The 24730-nt window shown below is 42.4% G+C and overlaps 1 protein-coding gene, 1 long non-coding RNA gene and 1 other non-coding gene across 3 annotated transcripts in view; 2 read left to right on the forward strand and 1 right to left on the reverse strand.

Annotated features, from left to right (window-relative positions):
* Positions 1 to 41: 41 nt before the first annotated feature.
* LOC144691240 (uncharacterized) lies at positions 42 to 2325 on the forward strand. Its single transcript, XR_013579071.1, has 2 exons — positions 42 to 115; positions 855 to 2325. It is a non-coding gene; the product is annotated as an uncharacterized LOC144691240 (long non-coding RNA).
* Positions 594 to 726, forward strand: LOC144691308 (small nucleolar RNA ACA64). Its single transcript, XR_013579102.1, has one exon. It is a non-coding gene; the product is annotated as a small nucleolar RNA ACA64 (small nucleolar RNA).
* A 3204-nt stretch (positions 2326 to 5529) lies between the features above and the next one.
* rnf151 (ring finger protein 151) overlaps positions 5530 to 24730 on the reverse strand; it is a 36691-nt gene continuing 17490 nt past the window's right edge. The window contains exons 5-8 of the mRNA XM_078559286.1: positions 17328 to 17715; positions 14350 to 14487; positions 7226 to 7478; positions 5530 to 5701 (exon numbers count right to left, since the gene is read on the reverse strand). Of these exons, the coding sequence (XP_078415412.1) occupies positions 5623 to 5701; positions 7226 to 7478; positions 14350 to 14487; positions 17328 to 17715 (858 nt within the window). The 3' untranslated portion in view covers positions 5530 to 5622. The remainder of the gene's footprint in view (positions 5702 to 7225; positions 7479 to 14349; positions 14488 to 17327; positions 17716 to 24730) is intronic.

The raw sequence follows: 24730 nt of genomic DNA on the forward strand, positions 1-24730 counted from the left end.
CACACATTTAAGAAGCAGCTTGTTATCTGTGTTATTCAGATTCGGGGTGAACGTTTCACCGCTCTATAAATGACTGTTGCTGCAGTTCCAGCGACAGTGAAGATGGTGCAATGTGGTATGTGGTGTTAATTGTTGGTTACGAATAAAGTGTATTTTTGAAAAATAAAATGTGGGGATTTCATTGTTAAGTTTTTAATTTTAAGCCCTTAAAGCGGTTTATAATTCAAAGAAAAACTCCAGTAATTTTCAGAAATGTTTTAATTCCACAATATTTTGTCTTTCTTCGTATTAAAATTTGACAGTGTTAACTTTATCCTGGTTAGAGTCTTTTAAATGTTAACCTTGTTTATATTGGGGAAGAAATACAACCTGCAAGAGTTGAGATCTGGTCTTAATAGCACCAACGTAACTATTTTTGTGTTTACCATGGGTATGTTTGCAATGTCTAAAATGAATGCTATTACTGTCAGATAACTACCGGAGCCCGGTATTGATTTATATTCGAATTTGTTGTTACTATAACTAGCACTAATGACCTGGTTCAGCACTTGGGACCACGTGCTCTGTTAACACGTGCAGCTGTTACCTGTGGCACCCTCTGAAAATTACCCACAGTATTATTAGTTACTGTGGGCAAGATAAGTGTGCCTACATTAAATGGTGCACTAAAGCTTATTGCCCACCTAAGTATTGCTTGTGGTCAATAAAACCCGTGTGCCAATAAACTGTTTATTGCAACAACCTCTTTTGAATGCATCGCTTTACTTGTAGCTGTGCATGTTTGCTTGTGCATGAAAGCAACATTTTAGTTTCTGTATCTTGTATTGTGATTTAATTTTCATTCTTGGTTACAGGTGATGTATGGTCTTAAGAATTGGAAGTATGGCACCAAATGGGGCCATAAGCCTTCATCCAAACCAAAGCTAGTGTCTGAAGGCAGAACATTTGTCCTGGTGGAAATTCACAGCAAGTACAATTGCTTGTGTGCAACTAAAAGAAAAAAATTACATCAGCAATATAACAACCTGTGTCACTATAGTGCAATGGCATAACCAAAATAGGGGCAGAAGATAGAGAACTTATTAGGTCTTCATGCTCCCTCTCCAACACAGGTACATCCAATGGGTATGACTAAAATTGTAACGTACCCGTCTCTTCGCCCCCCCCTCCCCCCACCTCTTTCTCCTGTACCACGTTCCGCCGATGACCCATTGAAGGGAATGGAAAGGAGGCAAATGTGGTGTTTTGGGAAGTTCTCCTGATCCCAGGTATTCATAATCCATTAGCAGACACTCAGCTTTCCTTAAACCTCCTATTCTGTTTCTGGATAGCTCCAGGCCAAGGAAGCCACCCTCATGCAAAGGTACTCCAGCCCAAAAAGCCCCATTGAGTGATAACGGCTCCAACGCAGCAACTTGTCTCCAAGGGCGTGGGGTCATGGGTCCAGTACCAACCGAAGAATTGATCTGCAAGTGTTTTTTTGGGGTGGGGCAGTTAAGGAGATGAGCGATGCACTCTGCACCCCTGAATTGACAGTTGATGTAGCCTAGCTGAACCAGGCCACTCCCACACCACTATTCCAGAGATTTCTTTCTTCTAATGGTTTCAGGCAAATTCACACTTTGGTGTATTATTGCCATCTACTGTATTGGAGGAAGAAGTGCAATGTAATAAATAAAAACCTAAATTCTATGCACTAATCCTGTGAAATTTAAAAAAACTTTATAAATATCCCAATATCGAAATCTAACTGCTAAAATACTAGCCACCATAATCACACTATATACCCTTCTGGTATAAATTTTATTGCATAGCTCCCCTTTGTAGAGTGTAATTTCCAGAGGTTTCATCTCCCTGTCCTTCCTTCAAACTGCTGTCATCTCGATATTGCAAAAAAACCCAAATCCACCTTCATTCCCAGAAAGTCTGTTCATGTTTTGTAAAGATGTACTATGCTTGAAATCAAAATAAGAGGCTGGAATAAAAAGCAAAATACTACGGGTACTGGAAATCTGAAATACAAGGTTGAGTCATATTGGACTCAACGTTAGGATCTCTAAAGAGAAATAGAGTTGTTTCCAAACAAAAACAAGGGCTGGAAATGCCAATCAGTTGGCAGTAGAAAAAGCGATGCCAAGCGATGTTACAGAACTGAAATTTTGACTCTCACCACTCCCCTACAAAATTCAGATTTCCTTCGCTGTTTTGATTTCAAGTTGAGCATCTGAAGTTTGCTTTTGGCTATACTAAGTTGTTTGTATTTACTTTGTTAAGCTACATGTATTTATACAATGCTGCCAATGTAAAATAAAGCAATCAAAGCAACTCAAGTTTGATTAAATTCAATGCTGTAAAACACAAGATGGAAAAGCACTGATGTAACCCTACTCCTTACATGGTTCATTTAACCATATAATGTTTATATACTTCAGTTCATGCAATGTAGGAATGGTGCATTGATTTGTAATCTTAATTACCCTTTTAACCACTCGCTGTTTGAGTATTGCATTTATGTTTAACAAACAAATGACTTCAAGGTTTAGAAATCTTAGAGTGAATTGTAAATGAGTCAACAGCTCCATTCAAAGCACAAATTGTAAAATCTTTCTTGCCACATCTGAACCTTGGTGGGAGGAAAGTTTGTTAAATACTTCCTGCATGAATGCAGTCCTTCAAATTGAGAATTAAGACACGAGTGTGATTGCCTTTGGCATCAAGGAGTTCTAGCAAAATTTAAATCAATATACTGTGGCTACAAGACCAGATCAGAGGCTGAGAATTCTGCAGACTCACCTCCTGACTCCCTAAAGCCTGTCTGCCATCCAAGGCACAAGTTAGGAGTGTGATGGAATACTTTCCACTTGCCTGGATGAGTGCAGCTCCAATGCCACTCAAGAAGCTCAACATCATCCAAGACTAAGCTTGATCAGCACCCCTTCCACCTTAAGAACATTCACTCCCTTCAACACAGTAGCAGTGTGTACCATCTACAAGATGCACTGTAACAACTCACCAAACCTTAAAAGCACCTTCCAGATCTTATGACCTCCCACCTAGAAGGACAAGGGCAGCAGATGCATGGGATTACCACCTGCAAGTTCCTCTTAAGCCACACATCATCCTGACTTGAAACTATATTACCGTTCCTCCACTGTTACTGGGTCAAAACCTTGGAACTCCCTAACAGCCATGTAAGTGTACCTGCATCTGCAGTGGTTTAAGTTGGCTCACCAAAACCTTCAAGGGCAAATAGGAATGGATGACAAATGCTGGTCTTGCCAGCGACATTCATATCCATGAAGTGAAAAAAAATTCCAATTACAAGTTGGAAGTGTTAGTGTATATTTATAGGACAGGTAGTAGCTAATGAGTAAGTGAAGTGAATGTTTACAAACAAGTGGGAACAGAACAACGTCACCAATATAAAAACAAAAATACCTGGAAAAACTCAGGTCTGGCAGCATCTGTGGAGAGGAGCACAGTTAACATTTCAAGTCCGCATGACTCTTCAACAGAACTAAGGATAAATAGAAAAGGGGTGAAATATAAGCTGGTTTAAGGGGGCGGGCGGTGGGACAAGAAGAGTCAAGAACACCCCCCCCACCCCTTAAACCAGTTTATATTTCTATTTTTCCTTAGTTCTGTTGAAGAGTCATGCGGACTTGAAACGTTAACTGTGCTCCTCTCCACAGATGCTGCCAGACCTGCTGAGTTTTTCCAGGTGTTTTTGTTTTGGATTTTCAGCATCCACAGTTTTTTGCTTTTAACGTCACCAATATGTTGGGCTACAAACCATGAATTTATATTAGCTTAGTGCAGGGATGTACATTTAAAGTCAATTGATGCTTATTTTTCTTCAGTGATAGTGATAGAATCATGTTTCATTAAGGATGCTCTACTTGAGAAATACTTAACATCTATGGAAAAAATCTTCAATGCCAACACTTTATTTCAAAAATTTTCAGCTTACAAGATAGAAAATTCAAATACAACCAGATGCTGCAAATTAAAAAGCAAAAGTTCTGTAATCATGTTAGCAGAACCAGGCAGATAGCACAAGATTCAGTAACTATGACCAAAAGAGCATCTTTGCAACTACACTAGGATAACCTTTATTTTCCTCCCATTATTAAAAAATGTTAAGAAATTTTCAAACTTTGTACCCACCAAAAAGTTCCATTGCCCTTTTTAGCTTTTAACTGAGTTACAGAATAGAAAATATTGCAATGCAAGGCAAAAATTTGAAGCAAGATAGATTATTAAACCCCAGATAGTAAAAGCACTCTGGAAAGAGGAAATTAATTTCTGCTTCATTGCCTTTCCCTCCCCCCCCACTCCCCCACCATGTTTCCTTGTCATAAGTATTTGGTCCCATGCTTAAAATAGAGATTGATAGAGTGGAATTGGAGTGGTGTTTTCACAATCTTTCTAACAGCTTGCGTCTAAGTTAGTGATTTGTGCTCTTAATACTATACTAAACTTTACAGAAGAGCAAAAGACATTAAGGTACTAAAGTTCAGATAATTAGGGTTGTCTACTGCTGTATAAAACTGCCAAATCTGAATTCACATCTGAATGTTCAATGCTGACTGATCGACATGCAGTGGAAAAACGGTCTGTTTGTCACAACATCCATAAATCTGACTTTAACTCGAGATAAAAAATTGATGCATGGAAAATCGGTCATAGATTAACCAATGCATTTCTTTAAAAGATGTATAGTAAATGCTGGAAGCACTTAAGTTTTTCCTTTGCGTTCATAATATTTAGCATGTTAACTAAGAGCACAAAACAGTACTTGGTGTGATATAACAACTGTATAACCCTTTGGGCTAAACGTACAAATGAGTCACAACCTTTATTGGCCAGTTTAATTTTGATAAATGTCTCATGGCAAGATTGATACAGACATACATTTACTTGATGGTGGCTGAATGGAAGGAAAGAAATCAAGGATTGAGAGAAACATATATCCATTCTGGACACCAATTGCTGAGATGTCTGTACTCCATCTTCAAGGCAGCCTGTTGTTCTTGCTTATTCCATTTTGAAGACTATTGATGTTAGTCGTCTCAGCAAGTTCAACAAATGGGCAATTTTGCAGTGTGGACTTGCACTAGGATCTGGATAGATTGTCCAAACCTCATTTTGCAGCCAACTGAGAACTGGGATTGATCAGCCTCAAGCCAGTTCCTATTGAGCACAGGCCTATTGAAAAATTGCTTACGATTGTCAGTCTCGTTAACATGCCATAAAGGTGGCTGGTGGAAATATTGAGCTGGCACAACAAAAGATTGAGTTTAGATGGAGTTCAGACTTGTCAGGGCAGGAGCAGCTTTATTCTATACCTGGCTTGCACCAATTTAAAAGTGCTACCTAGTCCTTCACTGGCAAGGCAATATAGTTAATGGCAGTTCTAGATGCAGCCATCAACTTCCAAAAACTCAAGAACATGGAAAACAAATTTACAATTACTCTGGCTTTTGACAATTATTGAAAAGCTTCTCAAATGTAACTCAGCATGAATTATGGAAATAAGAAAAAATGAACTCATTTAAAGCACATATCAACAAGTGCAAGCTTTTCATCTTTGATCATCCAACTAAAGGGAGCACAATATTATCAACGTGGCTGGCTATGCTGTCTTCTGGAAAACATCCTTAAACTGAGGTTGCTACGCTTCCAAACGGACTTTCGGCACCTGAAACGTAAGAGAAACACAAATGGATTTTTTTGCTCTTTTAAAAAAAAATAGCTTGGCTTGCTTCTTTCAGGCAAAAGCAATCCCATTCAATGAAATCTCTAAATGTAATTAATAAAGGATAAAGTATATTTAAAAATTACACAGATGCAAATTTATTCTTTAAAAGATGCCATATTTAAAATATGGGTTAAAAAAATATGCAGACTGGAGAAGGTCAGTAGAATGCCTGATCTTTTACAGGCTGTTCAGTCGGAAACATCCATTTTTTCCTTGGTGGAATCCTACAAACATCATCCCCCATTATACATACTCCACCTTCAATCTGATTAGGTAGGGACAACCTCCCTCTCCCTGAAAATTTTAAGTAGTGTTTCCCCTTTAAACAGCAGCACTAATTTACAATGGTAAATGAGTATCCAAGTATGACACAAATTGCTTGCGTTAAGTACTTTCCACAAACACTGAGCAACCTGAGCACAAGGGTCTAATTTAATCCTCTTCAAACTCCTACTGGTAGTCAAATGTTCCATCACTTTAATGATGGATTACAATGGGCATAAATTAGTTAGGGATCAGTAAGGATTACAAGAAACACTGCAGGTTAGCCATTCTGCACATATTTCAGGGTCTGGTAGGTTATCCTTTCAACACAGGACTTGTGAACAAGTAGCAACACACCCCATAGTACTATACACATTTTTAATAATGAAACCTCTTCTACACTCTGAAGAATCATGGACTCAAAACAGCTGTTTCTCTCTCCACATATGCTTTCAGACCTGAGTTGTTCCAGCATTTTCTGTTTTTATTTCAGATTTCCAGTATCTGCAGTATTTTGCTTTTATATTATGAGTGACAGTTGGCAGATCTGCTAAGATAGCATTACTGTGCTCCTGCACGGAGATGTTCATGCAACATTAAGCTTTTCTACCAAATTGTGACTCAAGTGCCAAGCAGACATTTTTAGTGACCAACTCATTTCTTATTCTGAGGTGAGGCAAGAACTGCCCTTGACATCAAGGAGCCCTGGCAAAATTGAAGTCAATGGAAATCAGGGGGAAAATTCTAATTGTTGTAGTCATATCTAGCACAAAAGATGGTGGTCGTGTTTGTCAGAGACCAATCTTCTCCATCCAAGGACATCATTGCAGGAGTTCCTTAGGGTGGTGTCCTAGGCCCAACCATCTTCAGCTGCTTCATCAATGACCTTCACTGCATCATATGATCAGAAGTGGGAACATTCGCTGATGACTGCACAATGTTCAGCACCATTCACGATTCCTCAGATACTGATGCAGTCCCTGTCCATATGCAAAAAGACCTGAACAATATTTGGGCTTGGGATAAGTGACAACTAACATTTGCACTACATACGTGCCAGGCAATGACCATCTCCAACAAGAGAGAACTAATCATCTCCCCTTGACATTCAATGCCATTACCATTGCAGAATTCCCACTAAAACACAAAAGAATTTTTTTAAAAAGGCTTGGAAATCTGTTGAAAAAAAAAGTAAACTACCTGAAGGAACATTGCAGCATACAAGGCCTGACCCTTTTTCTGTTGGAAGCATCTTGATCAGACAAGGAACTAGCATTCTCTGAAGCAATGCTACCATTATCATCAGTTTCAAAATATAAATGGATCTGGGAACCAGTGCGATCGACTTCTTGTTCAGTGCTGGACCTGGAACTGACTGAAAGGGTGTCTTCAGTTGTCTGCTCAGGTATTGTTTCATCCACCTCCTCTTCATCCTCAATATCTTCTAGTTCACCTGAGCAAGGTATAAGTTTAATAGGTTGAAGTTCTACTTCGGAAGATTAACCTGATAGATTTAAGCACTAATCGTATATGTAAACTTATGGTTTTATAATCTCAAACAAAAACAGTTGCTTACTTCAAATTATTTGTTGAAATTGCACCTTCCATTTGCTGAATTAGAATTGCCAAAATAAATGATTCCAGACTGGTGATATTGATAAGAATTTGAATTAATTAATTATCAAATATGTGTCTAAGGTGATAGCCTCCCTTACTAGAGTGCATGGTATCATTCAGGAGTTTGAGGGCATGGCTAGCCAGAAATTCAATTGAGGAAAACCCAAAAACAACAAGTATGTGGAGCAGCATCTGGAGAAATGAAATAAAGTGGGGGAGAAATCTTTGCATTGTACAGTGCACAAGGTTTGATCATGTGCATTTCAACAGTTCCTTTAACATTGTCATTTTTTAGTGTTTTGGTGCAATTTTTCTTAAAATGTTTTCAATAAACAATCTGCTGATACAGATAATTCAAACAAAAAAATACAGTTAAGAACAGACTGGATTAATATCAATAACGCAGAGTTACAAAATCTGCCTAATCAGAAATGACATCCAGTACTGTGCCAAGTCCTTCCCCATAGGGGAGAGAAAAACAAAACCATGGACAAGTTTCCACAAGAGGTAGTGTGCCACCTGAAAGTCATCTCAAAAGCAGAGCAGGTTTACTACACACAAAAATTGTAAAAATGGTGTGAAAGAAAATGTGCTAACTTTCAACAGCATTTTCAAACGGAAACAGATTTTGTGCTTTATACATTTGAAGCTCAGACTGTGTACTTAACTTTTCATAAGGTCGCCATTTCAGAATGCAGTCCTTCAAACTCTGCTTCAAAGCAGTTTAAAAAGGTTGTTTCTCCACAAGCTAATACTTTCAGTTTACAATTAACAAAATGCATCATCTCCCTTTTATTTATGAATGCTCACACTTTTCATGAAATATCAATCCCTACATCTGTTAAAAAGGTGGGGTAATTTACAATCAAAACCTTGTTCCAGGGTACATGACATTTTGAAAAGATGGCCAGAATGGAAATGGAGTAGCAGCCTTTATAGTAACGGATGATAAAAGAATAGATCAGAAAGGATTTTGGCTTAGAAAATCAGGAAGTAGAATTACTGTGTGGAGATTAGGAATGAGGGAAGAAAACACTCCTGGGAGTAGTGTATAGGCCCCCTAACAGTAGTTGTACCATTGGATAGACCATTAAAAAATAATTGGAGCTTTGAACAAAAGGCAATGAAATAATTGCAGAGGACTTCAATTTTCATATAGACTGGACAAATCAACTTGGCAAATGGTGGTCTGGAAGATTGTGTAGAATGCTTTTGTGACAGCTACCTAGAACTCAGGACAAAGCTATTTTAGATCTAGTATTGCATAATTGGTAATCTCATAGTAAAAGGTCCTTTTGGGGGTTGGAGAAAGTAATCATAATACAATTAAGTTTGAGAATTATTAGAAAAACAAGAATCTCAAACAAGCCAATTACATAGGGATAAGGGGAGAGCTGGCTAAGTTTGATTGGGTAAATAGAATCAAAAGGTATGGTAATAAATGTTTCTACTTTTTACTTAAAGAAACAATTCAAAATGTTCAACAAAAATACCTTCCATTAAAAAACTCAGCGAGAAAGATCAAGCATGGCTTACTGGGGAAGTTAAAGGTAGTATTAGATTAAAAGAGGCTTATAATGTTGCAAAGAACAGGAGGATTGGGAGAGTTTAAGAAACCAAAGGACAATCAAAATGTTGATAAAAGGGAAAAATAGAATAAAATAGCCACAAATATAAAAATGGATTGCAAAAGCTCTACAACCATATAAAAAAAGGAGTAGCTAAAGTAAACATTGGCCCCTTACAGGCAGAGATGGGAGAAATTATCATGGGGAATGAGGAAATGGCAGAGACATTGAACAAGTAGTATGTTGTCTGACTTCATAATAGCAGACACAAATTACATTCCAGAAATAGAGGGTAAGTGAGGAACTTGAGGTAATTAATACCAGCAGAGAAATTAATACCAGCAGAGAAAAAGAGAGAGAGAAACTTAAAAGACTAAAAGCCAACAAATCCTCAGTATCTGATGGTCTACATCCAAGGTTTTGAGAGGTAGCTGCAGAGATAGCAGATGCACTGGTTATGATTTTCCAAAATTCCCCAGATTCCAGAACAGTCCCAGCTGATTGGAATTTAGCAAATGGAATGCCCTCTGTTCAAGGAGGGAGAGGGGGATCACAAAATTAACAGTCCAGTTAGCCTCACAGCAGTCATCAGGAAGATAATGGAATCTAAAGGGAGTCTTAAGAAAATCAAGCATGATCAGATAGATTCAATGTGGTTTTACAGAAGGGGAATTGTGTTTGTCAAATTTATTAAAGTTTTTGAGGATGTAACTTGTACAGTAAATAAATGGGAGCCAGTTGATATGGTACACTTGGATTTCCAAAAGGTACTGATAAGGTGCCAGACAAAAAGGTTAATACAGAAGATAAGATCTCGTGTGTTGGGGCGACATACTCACCTGGATGGAGGATTAATGGACAGGAAGCAGAGATTAGCAATAAACAGGGAGTTTCAAATTGATAGGCTGTAACTACCTGGGTTGTCACAATCAATGTTGGGGCCTCAACAATCTATATAGACGAAGAGACAGAGTAATGTATACACATTGGCTGACAATATAAAGTTAGATGGGAATACAAGTTGCGAAGACGACACAAAGAGGCTGCAAAGAGATATAGACAGGTCAAGTGTGTGGGCAACAAGCGGCAAGAAACAGAATTTTTCTTAAATGTTGATGTTCAGAAAAAGTTGGGTGTACACATTCAAGGAACAGAAAAAGTTAACCTGCAGGTACCACAAGCAATTAGGAAGGCAACTAGGCCTTTATTCCAAGGGCACTGGAGTACAAGAACAAGGAGGTCTTGTTCCAGTTGCAGCACCTTTAGCCAAGCTGTTCCAGTACAACTACAACACTGGAAAATGCCAGGAATATCCTGTCCACAAAAAGCAGGGCAAATCCAATCAGGCCAATTACTACCCCATCAGTCTACTCTCAAATCAAAGTGATGGAAAGTGTTGCTGACAGTGCCATCAAGCAGCACTTACACATCAATAACCTGCTCAGTTTGGGTTTTGCCAGGGTAACTTAGCTCCAGACCTCATTACAGCCTTGGCCCAAACAGGAACTAAACAGCTGAGAGTCACTGCCCTTGATTTCAAGACAGCTTGACAGAGTGACATCAAGGAGCCTGAGCAAAATTTAAAATCAATGGAAATCAGGGGAAAAACTCTTCGCTGGTTGGAATCATACCTAGCACAAAGGAAAATGGTCGTCGTTGTCAGTAAGCAATCATCCCAGTTCCAGGACATCACTGGAGTTGTCAGCACTGCCCGAGCCCAATCATCTTCAGCTGCTTCAACAATGATCTTCCTTTCATTATAAGTCAGAAGTGGGGATGGTCGCTGATGATTGAGTGTTCAGTACCATCGCACCAGATAATGCTGCATGTAGGCACGTACCACATCATGACCTGGACAACATTCAGGTTGGGGCTGATAAATGGCAAGTAATATTTATGCCACACAAGTTCCAGGCAATGATCAACTCCAACAAGAGAGAATCTAACCAGCTCCCCTTTGGCATTCAATGGCATGACCATTGCTGAATCCTTCACTATCAAAATCCTGGAGGTTACCATTGACAAGAAACTGAACTGGACCAGAGGCATAAATACTGTGGCCACAAGAACAGAAAGTGGTTCTGTGGTGCAGTGGGTAGTGGCCTTGCCTCTGAGCCAGAAGCTCCAGTTTCAACACTCCAGGACTTGATGGCCAACGAACATGTGTTCACAATATGACCAAACAGGTTGAGTAAAAACCTGTACATCCTTCCAACACACACCAATGGCAGGAAGTAAGAGCAGGAGAGATTCCTGGTCAGCCAGGTGTTGGAAATAAAATTGGAGTCTCTCCATCACTATTCATAGCTCCAGACTACAACATTCTTATAAAAGTGCATGTTGCCACAGCAACTTGGACTCCTTGAGGCCTTGGGGGGGGGGGGGGGGGGCGGTGCAGTTGACTCAGCAGGCTGGACAGCTGGTGTGGATCAGATGGGTGCCAACAGCACAGGGTTTGCACCCTGGTGGAGGTTGTAGCGCTGTGGGTTGGGCCTGCCTTCAGTCAGAGAACTGAAGAAAACCACAAGAACAGATCAGAATTCAGGAATTCTGTAGTGAGTAACTCACCCCAACTCCCCAAGCCAGCTACAAGGCACAAGCCAGAAGTGCAATGTAATACTTTCCACTTGCCTGGATGAGTGCAGCTCCAACAACATTCAAGAAGCACAGCACCATCCAGGACACACCATCTACCACCTTAAACAGTCACTCCCTCCACCACTGACACACATTAGCAGCAGTGTATACCATCTACCAGATACCCTGAGAAACATGTCCAGGATCCCTCGACAGGACCTTCTAAACCCATGGCTTCCACCACCTAGAAGTACAAGGGCAGCAGATGCATGGGAACCCTACCACCACCTGCAAGTTCCCCTCCAAGTTACTCACCACCTTGGAAATAAATCGCCATTCCTTCACTGTCACTGGGTCAAAATCCTAGAACTCCCTAACAGCATTGTGGGTGTACCTACAAGCGGTTCAAGAAGATGGTTCATCCCACCTTCAAGGGCAATTAGGAATGGGCAATAAATGCTGGTCTTGCCAGTGATGCTCACATCCCAAGGACAAATACACAGAATTGTATAGGACTCTGGTGAGACCACACCTGGAGTACTGTGCACAGTTTTGGTCTCTGTATGTAAGGATATACTTTGCCCTGGAGATAGTACAGTGAAGATTCACAAGACATGAGAGAGTTGTCCTACGATGAGAAGTTCAGTAAAGTGAACCTGTATTTTCCTGAGTTTAGAAGAATTAGAGGTGATATCATCAAAACATACAAGATTCTGAAGGGACTTGACAGGGTAGACAGAAGTTGTTTCCCCTGGCTGGGGAATTTAAAACATGGGGACACAGCCTCAGGAAAATGAGCTGATCATTTAGGTCTGACATGAGAAGATTCAGTGTAAGGACAAGGACATTATATTAAACTTGTGTAGAATACTGGTTCAGCTTCAGCTGGAGTATTACATCCAATTCTGGGCATCGCACTTTAGGAAAGATGTGAAGGCATTACAGAGTGTAGAAAAGATTAACGAGAATGGTTCCAGGAATAAGGAACCTCAGTTATGTGGAGAGATTGGAGAAGTTGGGACGGTCTTCCTTGGAGAAGAGAAGGTCAAGAGGAGATTTGGGAGAGGTATTCAAAATCATGACTGGTTTAGACAGAGCAGATAGGGAGAAACTGTGCCAATTGGTGGAAGGACTGAGAATCAGAGGGAACAGATGTAAGGTAATTGCTAAAAGAAACAATGGACACATGGAGAAACTTTGACACAGCGAATGGTTAGGCTCTGGAATGCACTGCTTAAGTATGGTGGAGGCAGGCTCAATTGAGGCATTTAAAAGTAATTAACTTTTGTGGAAAGGAAGAATGTGCAGGGCTACAGGGAATAGGCAGGGGAATGGCACTAGACAAATTGCTCCTTCAGAGAACTGGTGCAGACAACAGGCCGAATAGCCTCCTTCTGTGCTGTAACCATTCTGTGCTTCTGTGAAATTTGTTCACTCAGAGGGTTGTGAACCTTTGGAATTCTCTACCAGAGGACTGTGGATGCTCAATTGAGAGTATATTCAGGGCCGAGATAGACAATTTTTCATTGTTTCAGGGAATCAAGGGACATTGAGATCGGGCAGGAAAGTGGTGTTGAGGCAGATGATCATATTGAATGGCAGAGCAGGCTTCAGCGGGCCATATGGTCTACTCCTGCTCCTAGTTTTTCATGTTCTTAAATTAATCTTCTGAATCCCACAGTGTCATTTTACATAAACTTGGTTTCCCAATATCAGGATCCTTTAAATTAGCAGGAACACATGGAGCAGAGATCACATGGTAATCAATAGCTCCTGCCATGTATTTTGAAAGTAAAAAAAGTAGATCACTGGCAATTACTGGGTACTCATTGCTGTACCCCAGCACACAAATTGCAAAACAGAGCTAAAGTTGGACATTACACTGGAATTTGATAGAATCTAGAAAGTCTCCTGGAATTCAGAACAGTTCAGGGGCAGGCACTGAAGAATCACTCATGAGGTAACTTTACAAATCCAGTAGCAAGAGCAAAGGGGTAATGAATGAAGCTTGGACATCACGCACTTTGAAGCACAATTTTGTTTTAAAATATCACTGACCTGAATTGGCATTCGAATACACAACTGCTTTTCCATGTTTAACAAAGGGTTATAATGGCATCTGAAACATATTTGGTAACCACCCAATCCATTCAAAGCCTCTATCTGATGTCCAACTGTACTGGGCAACATTGCTGTCAGTGAAACATATTTGAGCAACTAGAAACATTAAAGATTGGTGGGCCTTAGTCACATATAACATACATAGTAACAGATCCAACAGAAGGGGATCTTTGGTCCATCAAGCCCACCTAAATCACAATATGCCTTAGTGCATTTCTAATAACCCTGAAACCCATTTGTTGATGAGAACCTTTCTGGTTATCGCATGATTGTTCCTTGCAATGCATTTTTGTATATTATACTCAATATAATGTTAACTCTAACCTGACCCTGACCATACTGATTAAATCATGCCATTAACAAAATTATACTTTCATGACCAAATGATCTACAAATTCAATAGAATTTTCTCTGCACACCACCCCCTCATCCCCAACTTACCTTCATCTGCTGGTTGCCCATCTCCATTTTCTAAGTCACCTGAGTTCCAGGAATACTGGCTTTCATTTTCACTGTATTCAGCATCCAAAATGTTGCTGTTGTCTTCTTCCTGGGCTTCAGCAGCCATGTCTTCACTTTCTAGAAGAGACAAATACATCAGTCATACTTTCCTATTGTACCATCATCTCAAAAGATGGTGGCCTGTACTGCCTGTTGAGAGCATTGAATAGGACTGTACAAAGGTCAGTGGTAGTTCAGAACAAATGAGAGTACTCTCACATGACTTGGGTCATCTGAAGCTAATAGTGGCCTGAAGAAACTATCACCACTCAAACAAGCTCAATTGCAGTTCTGAAACCCAGTTAAGAACCACCACATACACTTGAATCATGGGTGCCAATTTTTATCTTAAAGCCTCTACCCAAGTTTCTGGCTTAGTCTGTTTGAGGTGCAGGCACTCCTAGATTGCTACCTTCTATGCAAAATGTGTTTTCTTTTTTAAAAAAAAACTTTGTTTTCAGGATGTTCAATGGCATTACCATCACTGAATCCTTCACTATCAACAACCTGGGGGTTAAAATTGACCAGAAACTGAACTGGACTAGCCATATAAATACTGTGGCTACAAGAGCAGGTCAGAGGCTAGGAATCATGCGACGAGTAAGTTGCCTCCTGACTCCCCAAAGCCTGTCCATCATCTACAAGGCACAAGTCAGGAGTGTGATGGAATGCTCCCCACTTGACTGGATGAGTACAGCTCCCACAACACTGAAGAAGCTTGACACCATCCAGGACAAAGCAGCCCGCTTGATTGGCACCATGTCCACAAACATTCACTCCCTCCACCACCGACGCACAGTAGCAGCAGTGTGTACCACCTACAAGATGCACTGCAGGAATTCACCAAAGCTCCTTAGACAGCACCTTCCAAACCCACAACCACTACCACCTAGAAGGACAAGGGCAGCAGTTAGATGGGAACACCACTAGCTGAAAGTTCCCCTCCAAGTCACTCACCATATTGACTTGGAAATATATCACTGTTCTTTCACTGTCACTGGATCAAAATCCTGGAACTCCCTCCCTTACAGCACTGTGGGTGTACCTATACCACATGGACTGCAGCGGTTCAAGAAGGCAGCTCACCACCTTCTCAAGGACAACTAGGGATGGGCAATAAATGCTGGCCCTGCCAGCGAAGTCCACATCCCGTGAATGAAGAAAAAAAAATGTGGCAGACATTGACTTGCCCATTGTTACTTTCCCAAGTAATTGTTGTACAGCCAAGTGGTTTGCCAGTACATTTCAGGGGCAATAAGAGTAAAGTCTAGGTTGGTCACATTAGGCCAGACTAGGTAAGGGCAGGTTCACTTTCCTGAAGGATATTACTGGGTTATTAATGAAAAGGCAGAGTTCATGGTCCCAGCTCATAGGTTATTGGGTTTATTGAATTCAATTTCACAACATTCACCGTACCCCCGTGCAGTCTGAGAAAGGAAAGGAGGATTTCTGCAATTTTATTCACTGGATTTTCATTAGTTTACATAGCATCAGCCCAGCTAGAACTCTGGCCATTCAACCCTTTTGTGCCTTTATGCTGTAAAGGAAATATTTATTTTCCCCTATTACTGTGGGATATTGAAGTAGGTTTATGGGGATTGCATGTATATATTTGTGTGTGTGTGTGTGTGTGTGTGTGTGTGTGTCTGGTTTAATTAAACTGCAGACAGTCAGACTGCAAGGTTTGAATCAACAAAAGGGATTAGATGTAGAACAAGCATTTGAATTGAAGATGGGTAAGCTAGGATGAAGTCTCAGCAGATACAGTGTGAATGGAATTTGCATTTTCAGATAAGTTGACAGGTTGTTTGATTTTCAAAGATGTTTACAACTGGCAAGATAAATAAGGCAAAGTTATTAAGTTTATTCTTCCCCAGAAGTGCTGGCCATAATGACAACATGGAAGATTGTTATATTCTGGGAAAAGTAACTTCCAAAGAAAGGTTGAAATAAAGATTTACAAATCAAAAGGGAGGAAATATATTTAAAGAAAGATAGAAAGCTGTGTGGGTGGTGGCCATATGAGGAGATCTTAAAAGGTGCAATGTGAGAAATAGACCTGTGGAAAAAAGCCTCTCACTTTGGGGAAAGTTTGCTGTTCCTGTAACCAAGGTTTTGTTAAAAGCCTTTGGAGTTCCATTGTCGAGTGAGGGAGAGAAAGAAGCTCCCTTACAACAGTGGCTGCTTGTGGGAGTATTGCTGGATGTTTTATAGATTAAGAAACTATTTGGACTGCTGTCTGAAAAGGGTGTGTAGTTGGGAGTCGAAATAAGTAGAAATCTTGTGAGAACTATTCTAAAACTAAATGTAACTGTGTAACCATAGTCTTGTGTGATTAAGTTTTCCTTTCTTTTGTTAATAAATGTTTTCATTTAATCTTTAAAATCTCGAAGGGTGGTAGTGGACTTGTTACTTCTGACTTCAGTGCACAAACCTTCTCGTAATAAATATAAATTATGAAATACAAAATCGTTGTGATAGCATGGCCAAGTTTCCCTTTGGGATTTGGTTAGCCTGGCAAATATCATCTGCCATATCATAAAAATGCATTGAAAGGTCATTCTAACTTACTAACTCTGCAGCAGCTTCAGGATTTTAGATGGGGCGGGGGTGGAGCAGAAAAAGGAGGAAATCTTCACACTACACTGTTCCTCTCGGGTTAAATTTTCCATTCTTAGTATTAGAACCTATGCAAACATGTTGCCACTAGATCAAGTGTACCATTAGAGTGTGTTAAAAACTGGACCACTGCTTTGCGAACAATGCTGGCATCTCACCTCTTTCAGTAAGATTCTGTGACAAATCTCTCCACAGTTGTTCAGATTTCAATTTCATACCCGTGGCATGGTTGTTGCTGCTACTCTGCAACTTTACCCACAAAAGATTAATTAATTGTGTGTGGAGCCACGATTACTCACCATCTTCATAGACAATAGGCTCCAAAAACTGGCAGTGATCATCCGAGGTCAAATTCTGAACAATTCCTTCAACTAGCTTCAGGCGACGGTGCATCCTACTTAAGCGGCTTTTGAGAACAGTTATCTTTTCCTTGTATTTTCTCTTCACGTCCCTATAACAGTTGTGCTCCTCCAGTTGATTCTGGGTGAGTTGGACTCCACATCCCATTCTGCACGGCTGGCTCCAGTGCTCACAAACTTGTTCATGAGCAGCAAGATTCTTCTGAAAGACTTCAGTGGTACAGGCTTCATACTTGCATCTCACTATCCTAAATTCACAAGCAGCTTTATGGTTTGAGTATTGTTCAAGTGGAAATGTCTCCTGGCAACCATAGACTCTGTTTTCACACTGCATTATAGAAGCAAAGAGCTGTTATCATTTAAAGAACAGGAGATTTGTTAATTTAATTCTAAGAAACCCAGTATAACAGTTAGCCCAGAAAACACAGACCTGGATCTTCGAGATACTCAGAGGAAAAAAGTAGATTAAAAAAATGATAGTAGAGCTAAATAAAGTCTAAAACAATAACAAGAGTAGAATAATTGGAATAAAAAATAAAAACAAAGTATGCTGGAAATACTCAGTAAGGGGGGAGGGGGGGTGGAGGGAGGCGATGGCAGAGTGGTATTGTCGCTGCATTAGTAATCAGATGGTGGAATTTGAATTCTATAAAAATCTGATATTACAAATCTAATGATGACCATGAAACCATTGTCAATTGTTGCCAAAAACCCATCTAGTTCACTAATGTCCTTTAGAGAAGGAAATCTGTTGTCCTTACCTAGTCTGGCCTAGCCTACATGTAACTCCAGAGCAACAGCAGTGACTCTTAAAACCCCTCAGTTTAATCAAACCGCTACAAAGGCCAAAAAAAACTGAAACCGAACAGACCACCCAGCATCGACCTAGGCACCGAAACGCCAATGGCAAACTCAGCCCCGACGACACAGCAAACTCTACCTTACTAACATCTGGGGGCTGGTGCCAAAATTGGGAGCGCTGTCTCAGACTAGTCATTCTCACAGTATCATACCTTAGAGATAATGCCCCAGAAACCACCATCACCATTCCTGGGTATGTCCCAGCAGAGGTGGCAGCAGTGGTATAGAGTCAGGAGGGAGTTGCCATGGAGTCCTCAACATCGACTCCCAACCCCATGAAGTCTCATGGCATCAGGTCAAACACGGGCAAGGAAACCTCCTGCAGATTACCACATACCGCCCTCCCTCAGCTAATGAATCAAAGCTCCTCCATGTTGAGCACCACTTGGAGGAAACACTGAGGATGGCAAGGGGTGGAGGAACTTCAATGTCCATCACCAAGAGTGGTTCAGTAGCACCACTACTGACCGAGCTGGCAGAGTCCTAAATTACATAGCTGCTAAACTGGGTCTGCAGCAGGTGGTGAGGGAACCAACAAAGAGGGGAAAACATACTTTACCTCATCCTCACCAACCTGCTTGCCGCAGATGCATCTGTACATGACAGTATTAGGAGGAGTGATCACTGCACAGTCATTGTGGAGACAAAGTCCCATCTTCACATTGAGGATGCCCTCTATCGTGTTATCTGGCACTACCAGTGCTAAATGGAATAGATTTCAAACAGATCTAGTAATTCAAAACTGGGCATCCATGAGGCACTGTGGGCCATCAGCAGCAGAATTGTACACTACCACAATCTGTAACCTCATGGCCCTGCATAATCACCCACTCTACCATTACCATCAAGCCAGAGGATCAACCCTGGTTCAATGCCAAGAGCAGCACTAGACATAGCTAAAAATGAGGTGTCAACCTGGTGAAGCTATAACACATGATTATTTGCGTGCCAAACAGCATAAGCAGCAAGTGATGGACAGAGCTAAGCAATCCCACAACCAATGGTTCAGATCTAAGCTCTTCAGTCCTGCCACATCCAGTCGTGCATGGTGATGGACAAATAAACAACTCGCTGGAGGTGGCAGCTTCACAAATACCCCCATGATGGGGGAGCCCAGTCCATCAGTGCAAAAGATAAGGCTGAAGCATTTGCTACAATCTTCAGCCAGAAGTGCTGAGCAGATGATCCATCTCGGCCTCCTCCGGAGGTCCCCAGCGTCAGAGAGGTCAGTCTTCAGCCAATTCGATTCACTCCACGTGATATCAAGAAGCGGCCGAAGGCACTGGATAGTGCAAAGGCTATAAGCCCTGACAATATACCAGCATCAGTACTGAAGACAAGTGCTCCAGAACTTGCCGCACCCCTAGCCAAGCTGTTCCAGTACAGCTATAACACTGGCATCTACCTGGCCATGTGGAAAATTGCCCAGGTATGTCCCGTACATGAAAAGCAGGACAAATCCAACCCGGCCAATTACCATGCATCAGTCTACTCTCGATCATCAGTAAAGTAATGGAAGGGGTCATCAACACTGCTATCAAGCAGCACTTGCTTAGCAATAACCTGCTCACTGACACCCAGTTGGCTTCTGCCAGGGCCACTCGGCTCCTGACCTCATTACAGCCTTGGTTCAAATATGGATAAAAAAGCTGAACTCCCGAGGTGAGGTGAGAGTGACCACCCTTGACATCAATGCCGCATTTGACCAAGTATGGCATCAAGGAGCCCTAGCAAAACTGGAATCAATGGGAATCTGAGGAAAACTCTCCGCTGGTTGGAGTCATACCTAGCACAAAGGAAGATGGTTATGGTTGTTGGAGGTCAGTCATCTCAGCTCCAGGACATCACTGCAGGAGTTCATCAGGATAATGTCTTCAGCCCAACCATCTTCAACTGCTTCATCAACGACCTTCCTTACATCATAAGGATGAAGCGGGGATGTTTGCTGATGATTTCACGATGTTTGGTGCCATTTGTGACTCCTCAGACACTGAAGCAGTCCATGTCCAAAGGCAGCAAGGCCTGGACAATATCCAGGCTTGGGCTGACAAGTGGCAAATAACATTCGCACCACACAAATATCAGGCAATGACTATCTCCAACAAGAGAGAATCTAATCATCGCCCCTTGATGTGCAATGCCATCACCATCACTGAATTCCCCACTATCAATATCCCAGGGGTTGCTACTGACCAGAAACTGAACTGGACTAGCCATATAAACACTGGCTACAAGAGCAGGTCAGCAGCTAGGAATCCTGCGATGAGTAACTCACCTCCTGACACCTCAAAGCCTGTCCATCTACAAGGCACAAGTCAGGAGTTTGATGGAATGCTCTCCACTTGCCTGGATGAGTGCTGCTCCCACAACACTCAAGAAGCTTGACACCATACAGGACAAAAGTAGCCTGCTTGATTGGCACCACATCCACAAACATTCACTCCCTCCACACAGTGACAGCAGTGTACACCAGCTGCAAGATGCACTGCAGGAATTCACCAAGGCTCTGTAGGCAGCACCTTCCAAACCCACGACCGCTACCATCTAGAAGGACAAGGGCGGCAGACACATGGGAACACCTCCACTTGGAAGTTCCCCTCCAAGCCACTCACCATCCTGACTTGGAAATATATTGCCATTCCTTCACTGTCACTGGGTCAAAATCCTGGAACTCCCTCCCTAACAGCACTGTGGGTGTACCTACACCTCATGGATTTTGGCAGTTCAAGTCGGCAGCTCACCACCACCTTCTCAAGGGCAATTAGGGATGGGCAATAAATGCCGGCCCAGCCAGCGAAGCCCACATCCCATGAGTGAATAAAAAAGGTCAAACGGCATCTGTGGAGAGAGAAAGAGACCCTTCACCAGAATTGGGATAAGTTAGAAAAGTAGAAGGTTTTTAAGCAGGTGAAATGGAGGAGGTAGAAATAGAAATGGGAAGTTTTGAGATAAGGTGGAAGACAGGAGACATTAAATGTCAGAAGGGTTGGTGGCGTAAGCCCAAAGGGAATAGTAATAGGACAAGCAAAGAAACAAATAGATGTGTCCAGAGGAAGTGTGAATGGCAGATTGATGAACAACTGCCATCCAAAAATGAGAAAATTCAAAGAAAAAGTAAATAAAATGGGGGCCTGAAATTGTTGAACTCAACGTTGAGTCCAGAAGGATGCAAAGTGCCTAATCGTGCCCAGCATGAGAGTGAAGTGGAAAACTAAAACGACAGACAGCCTGGAAGCTCAGGGTCATACTTGTGAACTGAACAGGGATGTTCTGCAAAAAGACCACCCAATCTGTGTTTGGTTTCCCCAATATAGAGCAGACCACATTGTGAGCAGTAATACAGTAATTGAAAGAACACGCACATCGATGTTTCACTTGGGGCTGTGGATGACGAGTAGAAAGGAGGTAAAAAGGGAAGGTGTTGCGCCTCCTGACTTTACATGGAAAGACCCCAAGGGAAGGGGAGGGAGTGATTGAGGAGTGGACCAGAGTGTTACGGAGGAGACAGTTCTTCGGAATACTAAAAGGGCAAGGGAAGATGCATTTGGTAGTGATATCATGCAGGAGGTGATCGACATGGTAGAGAAAGATCAGTTGAATATGGAGACAGGTGGGGTGGAAGGTGAGGAATGAAACTTGGAGGATGATCGAGGGGCCCGGACCCTCCCACCCCAGGAGTCCACAAGCAATCCCGACAGGATTTGCTTTTAGGGCTTCCTGCGTAGCAACTACCCTGTCCACTGCATTAATTGACCATTTAAGGGCCTCAATTGGTGACAGGGCAGGAATGCTGTCCATGAGCCTTCCCTCCTCAGACTTACTCGGGGCACGGGCAAGGAATGCAGCAGGGTGCCCATCCAGCATCCTCCTGCCTGATTAAGTGGCTCCCCAGCTCCAAATTCTGCTCCTAGTTTTTGAGAGCTTGCATTTACATGACACCTTTCACAACATCAGGATATGCCAAAGTGCTTTACAGCCAATGAAGTACACTTGAAAGAAAGATAGTAGCAGTTGTAAAGCAAGAAATATGACAACTAATTTGCTTATTTGGAAGCATGAACATTTGCCAGATGCTGGAAGAACTTTCCTTTGAATAGGGTTTTGGGATCTTTCACATACACCGGGGAGAGTAGAGAGAAAACGGGACCTCACTTTAGCTTCTCATCAGAAAGGAGGAACCTACACCAGCACAGCACTTCCTCTGTACTGTAAATTGTCAGCTATGCACTCAAGTAAATGGAAGGCTAAAAGGGAGAAACAAGTAGGGACACAATGACTAAGCTACGATGATGTGGAATGCATAGCTTGAAAGGATGATGAAAACAGGTCATTTTTTCCCCTCCCCAAAAGGAAATTGGATAATTTTTTAAATTTATTCTTTCATGGGCATCACTGGCAAAGCCAGTATTTGTTGCCCAGCCCTAATTGTCAAGCCATTGTTTCCAGGACTGTTACTGACCTCATCTCCTCTGGAGATCTTCCTCCCACAGCTTCCAACCTGATAGTCGCCCAACCTCGGACGGCCCGCTTCTACCTCCTACCCAAAATCCACAAACAGAACTGTCCTGGCAGACCGATCGTGTCAGCCTGTTCCTGCCCCACGGAACTCATTTCTCGTTATCTTGACTCCCTTCTCTCTCCCCTTTTCCAGTCCCTTCCCACCTACATCCGTGATTCCTCTGACACCTTACGTCACATCAACAATTTCCAGTTCCCTGGCCCCAACCGCTTCCTCTTCACCATGGAGGTCCAATCCCTCTACACCTCCATCCCCCACCAGGATGGTCTGAGGGCCCTTAGATTCTTCCTTGAACAGAGGCCCGAACAATCCCCATCCACCACTACTCTCCTCCGTCTGGCTGAACTTGTTCTCACACTGAACAATTTCTCCTTTAACTCCTCTCACTTCCTCCAAATAAAAGGTGTGGCTATGGGTACCCGCATGGGCCCCAGCTATGCCGGTCTCTTTATGGGGTATGTGGAACATTCCTTGTTCCAGTCCTCCTCCGGCCCCCTCCCACAACTCTTTCTCCGGTACATCGATGATTACTTCAGTGCGGCTTCATGCACTCGTCTGGACCTGGAAAAATTTATTAATTTTGCTTCCAATCTCCACCCCTCCATCATTTTCACATGGTCCATCTCCGACACTTCCCTTCCCTTCCTTGACCTCTCTGTCTCAATTTCTGATGATAGACTGTCCACCAATATCCATTACAAGCCTACCGACTCCCACAGCTACCTCGACTACAGCTCCTCACACCCCGCTTCCTGTAAGGACTCCATCCCATTCTCTCAGTTCCTTCGCCTCCATCGCATCTGTTCTGATGACGCTACCTTCAAAAACAGTTCCTCTGACATGTCCTCCTCCTTCCTTAACCGAGGTTTTCCACCCACGGTCGTTGACAGGGCCCTCAACCGTGTCCGGCCCATCTCCCGCGCATCTACCCTCACGCCTTCTCCTCCCTCCCAGAAACATGATAGGGTCCCCCTTGTCCTCACTTATCACCCCACCAGCCTCCATATTCAAAGGATCATCCTCCGCCATTTCCGCCAACTCCAGCATGATACCACCACCAAACACATCTTCCCTTCACCCCCCCGGCGGCATTCCGCAGGGATCGTTCCCTCCGGGACACCCTGGTCCACTCTTCCATCACCCCCTACTCCTCAACCCCCACCTATGGCACCTCCCCATGCCCACGCAGAAGATGCAACACCTGCCCCTTCACTTCCTCTCTCCTCACCGTCCAAGGGCCCAAACACTCCTTTCAAGTGAAGCAGCATTTCACTTGCATTTCCCCTAACTTAGTCTACTGCATTCGTTGCTCCCAATGCGGTCTCCTCTACATTGGAGACCAAACGCAAACTGGGCGACCGCTTTGCAGAACACCTGCGGTCTGTCCGCAAGAAAGACCCAAACCTCCCTGTCGCTTGCCATTTTAACACTCCACCCTGCTCTCTTGCCCACATGTCTGTCCTTGGCTTGCTGCATTGTTCCAGTGAAGCCCAACGCAAACTGGAGGAACAGCACCTCATCTTCCGACTAGGCACTTTACAGCCTTCCGGGCTGAATATTGAATTCAACAACTTTAGATCTTAAACTCCCCCTCCCCCCATCCCCACCCTGTTTCTTCCCCCTCCCTTTTGTTTTTTTTCAAAAATTTATATAGATTTTTCTTTTCCCACCTATTTCCATTATTTTTAAATCTACAACTAATACCTTGTCAGTCTTTCCACCCCACCCCCACTAGAGCTGTACCTTGAGTGTCCTGCCATCCATTCTTAATTAACACATTTTCTTAGATAATATCACCTTCAACACCTCTGATTCTTTTGTCTGTGACATCTTTTGATTATCTGCTCCTATCACTGCTTGCTTGTCCCTACAACCACCACCCCACCCCCAACTCAACTTCTCTCCCCCCACCCCCCCACCTTAAACCAGCTTATATTTCACCCCTCTCCTAACTATACTCAGT

This window comes from Cetorhinus maximus, chromosome 15 (assembly GCF_964194155.1).
Source record: "Cetorhinus maximus chromosome 15, sCetMax3.hap1.1, whole genome shotgun sequence".
NCBI classification, from domain to species: Eukaryota; Metazoa; Chordata; class Chondrichthyes; order Lamniformes; family Cetorhinidae; genus Cetorhinus; species Cetorhinus maximus.